Genomic DNA, 11,261 nt, shown 5'->3' with positions numbered 1-11,261 from the left:
GCAGCCTGCCTGACGGGCTTAAATTTAGATTAGTTAAATTTAATTTAGAATACCATATATATCGAAAAAAAAGAGATAGACTGGTCGTATTCTACTCTACTGGCAAACCATACGACGAAAATAACAATGGAACACGAACAAACTCTTGAATAACACATAAGAAATAATAAAATAATTTACGAGGACATTTAAAGCTCATTAAAAGATAAAAAAGATATTGACTCTCAATATAATTCTCGTTACCTGAAACTTATTAATTAGGACGCAAACAAAAAGTACTAAATAGTAACACTAAAATGCTTAATACAAATAATGATCGATAAAGCTACTTGTAACAGTTTCGCAATATCAGTTGATGAAAGAGAACCGGACCGACTCGTAGACACAAAGGAAACGCAGTCGATCAGCCTTGTGTAGAATTTATATACAATATACATACAAAGTATATCCTCTGGTAGTGTAACAAGCAATAATGTGTTTACAATTAAACATTTCTTATTATTTACTGTACCTCGCCGTTTAAGAACAAAATGAACGCTTCTACAAATTTGTGTTTGTTGAGAAATCGCAATTTAACACCAAAGTGGGCGTCGATAAAATTCCTCTTACTTTAAATTATTGCGTTGCTAATATAAAATAAATGTATAAAATGATAATAGCGTTGATTGAAAGTGTAAAATATATGTAAAACCTCATTTGTCAATTTTTTTTAGTATTATTGATATATTTATGTTTTCTTTTTCTCAAACTGGCTTACATTCTTTACTGGTACTTACGATTAACCTTAGTCCACTGTAATCTACACTACAGTGACGTACATTTATTTAAAAATAATAAAAGTCAAAATAATATAACATGTAGATTATACGTTTAGCTTTGTATTATACAAAATTATTTCTTTAAAAGAAAATACTTGGTAGGCCTTGTGCAATCAAACATTCTATCGCCCTTAACTTCCAGTTTGATGGACGAGTGAGCCAGTGTAACTTTGGCGATGTATGTTTGAATGGTTTATATTTCTTACAGTACAAATGTCCATGGGTGACCACCACAATCAGGAAGCCGATTTGCCCGACTACCTACTAATTTTATAACAATTAATCAATTCAATATAATTGATTATAGCACAGGGAAGCCTTCTTGATTCAAGCATTTAAACGTTATTGCAAAATATTTTCGTGAAAAGATTATTCATGTTATTACTTAGAAATACATATTAACTTACGGTTACGTACCGTTTAGGCATATCGAAAATCATCAAAAATGTATTTTTTTAGTATGGTAAACATTTCCCAAAGAGAAATGACATACGTTCGATTGACGTTCGGCTATCTTTGTGCAATTATTATATAAACATGATTGTTGTTTCGTTCCATTTGAATTTGAAATGTATTTATAAGAGTAGTTCTCACGTTTAGTAGATGGAGATATATCTACATCTACTGTACATGATAAAATTATAATTCGTACCTTAGTGTAAATTACCAATATTATAAGTTTTATCAGTACGCTGGTCTCAAAAAGTATTTTTTGTGTTATATAGCCTATATATTGAGGACTGTTCTATAGAATATAGCTCTGCTTTATGCTGTGCTATGTTTCTAAGGAGCAGTAACTATGAATGTCCACTAATCTATCAAACAGTAGCAACGTGTGCTAAGCAAGAACAGCGACAGACGATACGGGTGCAACGGCGGCAGCAAGGTTAATCCGAAATATATTACCTTCAATTTATAGACGCATTCTGTTGTCTAAGTTTGTTTTGTGATTGAATTGGTATTCTTAAAAGTACCATTGAGTCTTTTGCTCGATAAGAACAGATGGCTAAGAATTATTTTCAGCTTACCGTAAAGATAACAAGATGTAATTGTATCGTTTGTCTAGCAGATACTTATAATTCGGTCAAAGGGGTATTATTATTATTTAAGTTATTTAAAATTTTAATTTCATTTTTTTTCTACTGCATAGCAATCTAATTATACAAATTAATTTATGCCATAGGTGGTAAACGAGCAGGAGGCTCACCTGATGGAAAGTGACTACCACCGCCAATGAACATCTGCAACACCGGGGGGCTTGCTGGTTGCCGGCCTACACAGAGTTTGTAAAATAATATCAATCATCTTTCCTGGTACATCTAATAATTATGACGCAGAGTCGTTTTTCTACGAAAATTTCGAAGATATTTAAAACTTTGCCAATGAAAGAATAACATTAATAAACAGGTCGTACTCAACACAAGCTTACAAAAATGATAAAAAGCGTGGAGTTAGTACTTGTTGACTTTCAACGTACGTCAAGCAGCGATACTTATTATTGTGATGTGTTTGAAGGGTGAGTAAGCTAGGGTAACTAAAGGTACACTATAACATCTTCATTCCTAAAGTTGGTGGCGCATTGGTTATGGTTATGATGTCTATGTGCAGTAGTGACCACTTACCATCTGGTGGCAGATTTGCCCGACCACCGATACTATTATTAATAATAATATGTACATAGAATTGTAGCTTTTTATTATTTTACTTGTATAGTATGTACTTAGTGACAAGTTTTGTTATTAATTTAAATTTTCACCGACATCCCAAATATTCTATTTTGTATTTAAATTATCCAATACATTATATTCTATATTTATTCATTTCATTAAATAGTATCTTGTAAATTAACAATTAATATAAATAGATTTTTCATATCACAAGTATGACATTATTTTTTTCATTAAATAGTGCTTTGGAAATCATACAATTAATATAATTTGACGATCTCCGTGGTCGAGTAGTGTGTAAACCGGTTTTCATGGGTACGCCACTCCGAGGTCCCGGGTTCGATTCCCGGCCGAGTCGATGTAGAAAAAGTTCATTAGTTTTCTATGTTGTCTTGGGTCTGGGTGTTTCTGGTACCGTCGTTACTTCTGATTTTCCATAACATAAGTGCTTTAGTTACTTACATTGGGATCAGGATCAGATCAGTAATGTATGTGATGTTTTTCAATATTTATTTATTTATATAATTAAGTCATAATTGTGATAATAAGAAAAATAGTTCTAATTAATATTTACCATTTTTTCTTGTACTTCTACTTTATTTGAATTTTAGTATCGATAGTTAATTAATCTCTAATAATTAAATAATTTGGTCAGCAAATTTTCAAAACTGAATTAGGAGTATATGTAAAAATATAATTGTATTTTATTTTATTTTTACGTTTTTTGTGTACCAAGATGTTGTTTAGAGTATATGAAATATAGTCTGTTTGTAAATTTTATTTTTCATGTATGCTGAATTATTTATACATTTTCGACAGGTATTAAACATTATAGGTATATTATAATCGCATTTTTTTTTATTTATTTCTGTTTGCCGTCATGACTCTTTGATAATATTCACTGAATATGTATTGAAGTCCAAGGTGATAAATATTCGTAAGAAGTTATGCATGTTAAAGAAAAAAAAGTATTAAATGTAGTTTTAAATAAGTTTAGTGAATCAATATAGGAGGTCTTGAAAGTAATGCAAGAAAATTATCCGTATAACTATTTATTTAAACTTTAACATTATTAATTAATTAAACTTATTATCTAATAGTTACGCCTTCTTCGGTGTCTTGTTTTTCTCAATTGGTTGGCCTTCATAGTAATTTTCACTGAAAAAAAAAAAACAATTAGTTAATTCGTTTTACCTCAGGAAGCGTTAATGGCCGGGTATCATTAGGTTATTAGAAAAGTTTTTTTCGTTAAATACATAAGTGTTTAAGTATTTTAAAACGTCTATCTACATAAATACTAAAAAAACTTAAATGTTTCCTTTTCCGAATAGCTTTGCTGAATGTTTATAATATAAATATTAAATACATATACAATTTTTATTTTTTCAAATTATATTCTATATTTTTAATTTTTACTCTATTGTTATTAGATATTTTTATTTATTGATATATTGAAAAAACAACTGAATTCTTTGTAATTTCTTACCATCCGGGAACCTTTTCCGCGTCATCACACATAAATGTGTCTTCGTTGTAAACTTTTCCTGAGGGACAGCTGCCTTTTTGGGGTTGGACTCCGTTACGGCAAATGTAGAACTTCTGGCAGTCTTCGGGATGGGGGAAAGTGGGGTGAGGCAGAGCACGTCCATTGGGCCCCATCACTTCACCATCGGGGCAAGAGAAACCATCATCTAAAACGTCTGTAACAATATTTAAGAAAATATTTTAACAAATTATTGTGATTTGTTTCTAGTGTTTCTAGCCAAACTATAAAACAATATATTTTTATAGGCATATGCATTACATTGATATTTACTGTAATCATGACTTTTGGATCTTCATTTTGAACGTTTTATTAGGGAAATATTGATTGTTAATTGTCCGGCGAAAATTAAATAATTCGAATAAATTGAAACTAGAATAAAATTAATTTAAACATAAAAAAGTCATGGATAATTATATTCCTGCGTTCCATACGATCGTTACATTATTCTCATTAAACTGATATCCCGGTACGCAATTTACGTACTTTAGTTGAATAAAAAATAAAAATAGTAATAATAATACAAATATTGCATTATTACTATGAATAATAATTATTATATCATATCGTGTGATTTGATAAATAATTTATTAATTATATTTTTAAAAAATAGTATAAGAACTATCTGCGTACCCTTTGTAATCTGGTCGCATTGCCTTTGCACAGATTCTTTCCAGTCGCAGTTTGAGGTTTCCTCGTCGAAGTAGAGGCCAGGAGGGCAAGGCAGCTCGTTGGGAACACCGTCCGAACAGTAGTAGAATTTGTCACATGCCTAACATATATAAAATTTAGTTTTATTTTTAAACTTATAAAAAATGAAATTTGTTCTAATAAAATAAATTTAAAAAAAATAATTTTCTCGAATGACAATTACATAAGCCTTTGCTGAATCAAGTTTCGTCAGATCATCATAATTTTTTTTTATAAACGTGTTGCTGTTGTATAAGCAATGACAATTAAAATACCTGAGGATCGGGGTGTTTGAAGTATCCGTTTTGCCTGGGGCAACCTTTCGTGGGCTTAGGTTCCTCTGAAAAGAAAATATTTCAAGTTTTATTTCAGTTATATTTTATTGATTTTAGCGACAATTTATATCAAGTGTCAAATTGGAATCACTTTTTAAGATCTACATAAATAACCTAATCTGTTGGTCTATACTTTGTTTTCATTTATTAAAACCAATAAAAGGAAAATTTAGTTATTACAATGACATAAAGTTCTAATGTTTTTAATTTGTTATGTAATACTTTATTTTCTCAAAGTTTAATTTTTATTATTATTGTAATTTTTTTATTTAAAAAGGGGAAGAAGTTCAATTCGAGATAATAGCAGGCTGGTTATAAAAGAATAAAGTTCGTTGGCGGTGACGTGTTGTTTCAATATACAACCATTACATAATAACTTTTCTTTAAATCAAGCTTTTGCACACTAATGCACGTAACCAGCGAGTTAGCTTGTACATGTATGGATGTGGCACATACATTTTGGTGACAGATATATTAGATGTACAAATAAATAATTTCATCATCTCTATAACCAAAATTTCTCTGCTCAGTCGGTTGGTTGAAACTGGTTTAAAATTTAGTTGCTAAATTTTACCCAAAGAGAAAGTTGACGTTAAATAAAAGCTTGTAAAAAGAAACTGTGAAATTATACTCAATCAAATCGGAATATTTATTTATAAATTAAAATTTTATATTTAACACTTACTGCTCACTGATTATACTTATAAGATGTCATAAATCTACTATCCAATTTCTAATAACTATCTTTGGTAAACTACCTTCGATTAATAATAATTAATAATTTTATAATATTTAGTACCTATTATGATTCTATATACTTACGCAGTTCTTTCCTGTCTCCACAGTCGACGTTAGAAGGAATGTCGCAGAGTTCCTTGTGAGGGTTTTCATCGGCAAAAACTAAACCGTCCGGGCAGAGCTTTGTTTCTGATTTTCCTGGAGAATAAATAAAATTCTGTGACATACACCGTGAGATGGATTTATTAATAGTTGCTAAATTTAACTTGACATATTTTCGCTGTTCTCTGACTTCATTATGATAGTAGTAATTATTTAATCATTATGTTTTGTACTGTTAATATTTACAAATTACATAAATATGAGCATTTAATTTTTAGAAAAAATGTTAGTATTCACTGATGCAGTCTACTCCCAACTATAAATTAACTTTAAATTATCAATAATATTTCAAGCACGTTCTACGTGGAAAGCAAAAATGTGATTTAAATTTTAAAATAAAGCGAGAGACAACACGAAAAAATCCGTAACAAAACGATGTTTTGTATTCCATTGTAGTACTTTGTGCTTTCGCCGTATTCACTATTACTGTATTTTCTAAAAGACATGAAACATGTTAGTATTCGTTACAATACGCACAAACAGAAATATGTTAACATAACAAGAGAGCTGTAGATTATAATTTACGTAATACGTGAAAAATTCTCATTAAAATAATGTCATTAATTTCTACGTAAATTAATATTACAAGCAATAATATAAATTAGTTGAGCAATACATTTTTCGCCTTATCTTTACTTGCGATCTAACCTAGAACTTAATTGCGAAGCTGGTATTGAGACCAGTGACCCTTGTTTGAAAAATTAATTCATATATGCAACGTGAAGGAATTTATTTCATACTATCTATTATTTTTTATGTCGATTTCATATGATATGTGACCTTGGATGAAATATATGCATATGACCGTATAACCTCTATGATAATTTAGATTTGTATTATATTTACTCTTTATCTTAAGTTACGTTCAACTGAAAGTGAAATGTAAACGACATCAAAAATAAAAAAAAAATCGATATAATCTTCAGATAAACATTTTAGAAATGACAAATTATTTGATATATAGTTTTTTACTAAATATCAATTTTTATACTATTATAGGACGTTCTTTTAAATAGGATACGTCTATGCATTCATGAGTTTTCGTGTGCTTAATTTGTGTTTATATTTCATCTTACGTCATCGGAGCTTGCATAGTTTAAAAAATATTTGGACAACCCAAATATGTACACACATTAAAATATCACTATTCTAATGCAAATATGATATAACAACTACTCGGCCGGCACCTCTGTGGAGTTATTAAAATAATGTAAACTTTCTCCAAATAGAAGATAAAACCCAACAGTAAGATTTTACGAGCTCGTTTAATATAATTATTGCTTAATATTATTATAATATAACAATAATCAGGATGGTTCTTGTAATTATCATAACCTTCTAAAGCCAATAAAAATGTTTTATCCTTGGCATTAACATAAAATTAAAAGCAAATAATTAACTAAAAAACTTGAAACGAAATATGTTGTTTATCTATTATGTCATTTCGCTACCGTATGTTCTATGGTTATGAATATTAATATAAAACGACGGAAAGTTTTATATTTATATAACTTAATAAATATAAATTAATAATGAATAAAAATAATAATACTAATATAACTTTATGTAAAACTTTCCGTAAATATAAAATAAATGTCATTAGTATGAAATTTTGTAGCCAATTGCGTGCTGTTAAATTAATATGTTAAATAATAATTAATGATACTGTGTGTGCAATCATTTGTATGAAGGTAAATGACATTTAAAGCGACATGTCAGAACCCGTTGACCTTTCGACACACGATACTAACCTCTGCTGCATCTGTAGTAAAGGTCACATTGGTAGGGATCTGGATAGAAGCCACTTTTATCCGGGCATTCGAAATCTTGGGCTGAAACTGTTCGAAAAAATATTTTAACACAATATTATATACATTAAAATGGTACAGTTATATGAGAATTTATAGCTTTGTATGTTTCTGTATGGAAAAGCTTAAATTGATAAATTGATAATATATATATATTTACAATTATAATTTCATATTATAATTAAGTTCAGCTTTCGACTGTAATTTGTTCCGTTAATTTTATCGTTTATACAAAACGGGTAATTAATTAATAATTGCGTAATTAACGCTTTCGTGCTAAACTGGGTAATAAAATTAAACAATCTTATGTTACATAGAAAGATCAATTCTATTTATAAAATATTCGATAACGATTATCGATATCGTAATAACTTTTCGTTCGTTACATTTTAAAATATTAGAAAAAAAATTCATGATCACGATTGCCGAAAGTGCTCCAATTCACGCTACTTACACACAGGCCATTTAACACAATAACGCTACCTCATAGGTTTCGAAAATCCGATATACCGTGACAGCATTCAATAGTAAAATTGCCCTTGCAAAACGTACATTAAGAAATTACTAGAACATTTGTAAGGACACGTGAAAGGAGGACGATTGGTGTACATTGTTGAATTTACTATTAAAATGAATAATATATATTTTGTCAAGTAATAATAGATTCTCTATTATGACTTATTTATTTAATATATATTTATATAATTCAGACACTATGCATTCTAAGTTCATTGTTTGTATATCTTTTGGGCGTCATAAAAATATATATTTTTTAGTTTAGTATTATTGAACACATTTTTTTATTATTATCTACATTGACAATCAAATAGCTTAAGATAATTAGAAATGATTTAAAACCTTTTCGTGTTTATAAATGAAAAAAATATTATTCCGGGTTAGAGAGGTTACGCGATCTTATTCCGAGGTCTGCGGTCTAGAGTTCGACTGAGGAAGACAATAATGAGCTTTCTAAAATAATTCAATTTAAATAAATTCTTTAATAAATAAACAGGCAATCAATATAAAACTCTTTTGTATAAATTGTTACGAAATTAAATATTTAAATTACAATAATTGTAGTCAAACTTATTTCAACTGCCTAAGGACATACACTCAATAACCTTAATGCATAAATGAACTGTTCAAATGAGAGGGTAGAGTCATGTTTTAGATTATATTTGACATTGATTGATAACACGAGATTACATTCACGAGGGAGAAAGCAATCTATTTGACGTAACATTATTACATTACAGTTTAAACCTCTTTGTTTCACAAGTGAGAGTAACTGAGAGTAAAAAGAGTTTGTAATTTTGTAATAAATAAGTTTATCATAATTGTAACCACAGTCTGCAGGAATTCGCAACTCGTCCTTGGCTACTGTTACTTTCATAACCCTTAAATCGGAAAGGAATTTTCGTCTTATATTTAATATTTAAACGCCGTAACCAACAGCGTATATTATCTTGTAAATATGTATAGCTGTGACCGCAATGAAGCAATTCACGCTTTGAGCTTTTACTTCGTGTGGAGCTTAAAGCTGCATAAAGTTGGTCTTTGTCGAAACACTCATTTAAATATTATCGATACTACATTTATATTATTTACATAAATTTATATATAAATTATTTAAGATTCTTGACACGTTAAAATTTTATGATATACGACTAATTACAGTTATTATTATCCAAAAATTATAAAATATAAGTTTTAAAAAAAATATTTGAAAAAAAAACAAATATCATCTTTATTTTTAAATAGAATAATTTTCGAGATTCTCAAATTAAAATTGTATAAAAGTAAACTGAAAAACTTACCTAAAGCGCACACGGCGAAGATGACGAGTAAACTTCTCATCTTGGAGGAATAACTGATTCTAAAAGCTTAACAAAATATATATCTATTATAAATGCCCGGGTACACGTGCGGTTCCCGTGGAAGGTTGCTCTGTATTGCCTGTCGTGGCGCGCATTGTAACCGGCGCCGGCGCAGCCGAGTCAATAAACAACATTCGACGAAAGAGGCTGCTTTCCTACAATACTGATTTTAAACTTTTCTTGGTAAATTTTCAAACTATGACTAAATATAGTTTGTCAATTTAAATTTCACATTTAAAATTATTTATGTTAGTGAATGCAATACTAATATTTTTTAAAGCAAACATATGTTGTATATTATTGGTAATTGTACTTGGTGCATTTTATTAATTTTATATACTTTTTCAAAATTTACATTGGAATGGTATTTCGTAAAAAAACAAGAAAAATATATGTTATTAATTAATTGTACTTTTGTGCATGATTTCGTCTTCAATAAATGATCTGATTGTGTCACATAGCGTGATCAAATTTGAACGGAAACAATTGAATAAACCAGTTTTAACCAGCTGAAATATTGGACAATTTTGATGTTTGTGTATTACAAAAACTGACATAATTTTGTTCATTCCAGTATGTGACTTTCAAATATTTCAAATAAAGATTTGTTTTTAAAAGTTTTTCAATAGATAATTATTTTCGAATAAGATCTCTCAAGAATCTTTCAATATTTTACTTTGCACCTTAGTTCGTCGAATGTTGTAATTATAAAATTCCTCTATATAATGAATGTATAACCGAAATAGACAGGAAAAAGCCACGTCGCATACGGTACGGTACCACCGCCTTAAAGACACTTCTATAACTAGCCTCGAATTTATTTACATCAAGGTCACACTTATGGCAAAGTTACTCGATAAATTCGTATTAAATACAAAATACCATAGACATTATTGTGTATACAAGGTCAGCTTTAAATTGTTTTCGTCTTCTATCTTAATTTAAGTGCCTGTATTGATAAGAAACGAGTGAGCATTTTGGATAGAATCTTGTTAGTGGAAACTAGTTATTTTAATTGGAATATGACGATGATGATTGAGATGATTTCTTCTTAACCGACTTAAACCTCAGCGGCTGAATTGGGATATAAAAAGTTTCTAAGCTGCTCCGTAGAACAGCACTTTTTTCCATAAATTAATATTATATGAAGATATCAATCTAGTTTAATGTGAACCGTTATTAATACATTTGTAATTTAATTTAAATTATTCCTTTAAGAAAAAACCTACCTATACAACTTTTTGTAATTTTGGTTTCTTCGAGGTTATCATTGATTGATTGATTTTTGGCTTCGTGTTCACGGGCAACCGGCTTTTTTGGCGCATTGGGAAAAAGTTATTATTGTGTGAACAATTTAATTCCATCCGTTATCCTTGAATCTTTGAAATAAAATCAAAGTTTATAATCAACAATTTAATGAAATGAAACATTTAAATACAAAAAAATTACTATCATTTAAATTTTATAAAAATATGAATTCTTTTCAAATGAGAGGAAACTATGAATCGATTTACAATTTTCAAGAAATGCACATTCAATTATTTCCTGAGACAATTCAGAGCACATGTTCTGATTCACAATGAGTCATTCCTGGGACTCTTATAATAAATAATAACGTTTTCA

The 11,261-nt window shown here is 29.0% G+C and overlaps 1 protein-coding gene across 1 annotated transcript; it reads right to left on the bottom strand.

The window, feature by feature from the left end:
- Window positions 1–3,521: 3,521 nt before the first annotated feature.
- LOC113392479 (protein obstructor-E-like) lies at window positions 3,522–9,740 on the bottom strand. Its single transcript, XM_026628939.2, has 7 exons — window positions 9,579–9,740; window positions 7,705–7,791; window positions 5,876–5,989; window positions 4,994–5,058; window positions 4,662–4,800; window positions 3,972–4,185; window positions 3,522–3,643 (listed from the first exon to the last, which is right to left on the bottom strand). Exons 1-7 carry the CDS (start codon window positions 9,616–9,618, stop codon window positions 3,586–3,588), a joined length of 717 nt encoding a protein of 238 aa, XP_026484724.1. The 5' UTR covers window positions 9,619–9,740; the 3' UTR covers window positions 3,522–3,585.
- Between the last annotated feature and the right edge of the window lie 1,521 nt (window positions 9,741–11,261).

Source organism: Vanessa tameamea, chromosome 5 (assembly GCF_037043105.1).
Source record: "Vanessa tameamea isolate UH-Manoa-2023 chromosome 5, ilVanTame1 primary haplotype, whole genome shotgun sequence".
NCBI lineage: Eukaryota > Metazoa > Arthropoda > Insecta > Lepidoptera > Nymphalidae > Vanessa > Vanessa tameamea.
The sequence above is the reverse complement of the archived record's forward strand: the minus strand, read 5'-3'. Positions and strand labels throughout refer to the sequence as shown.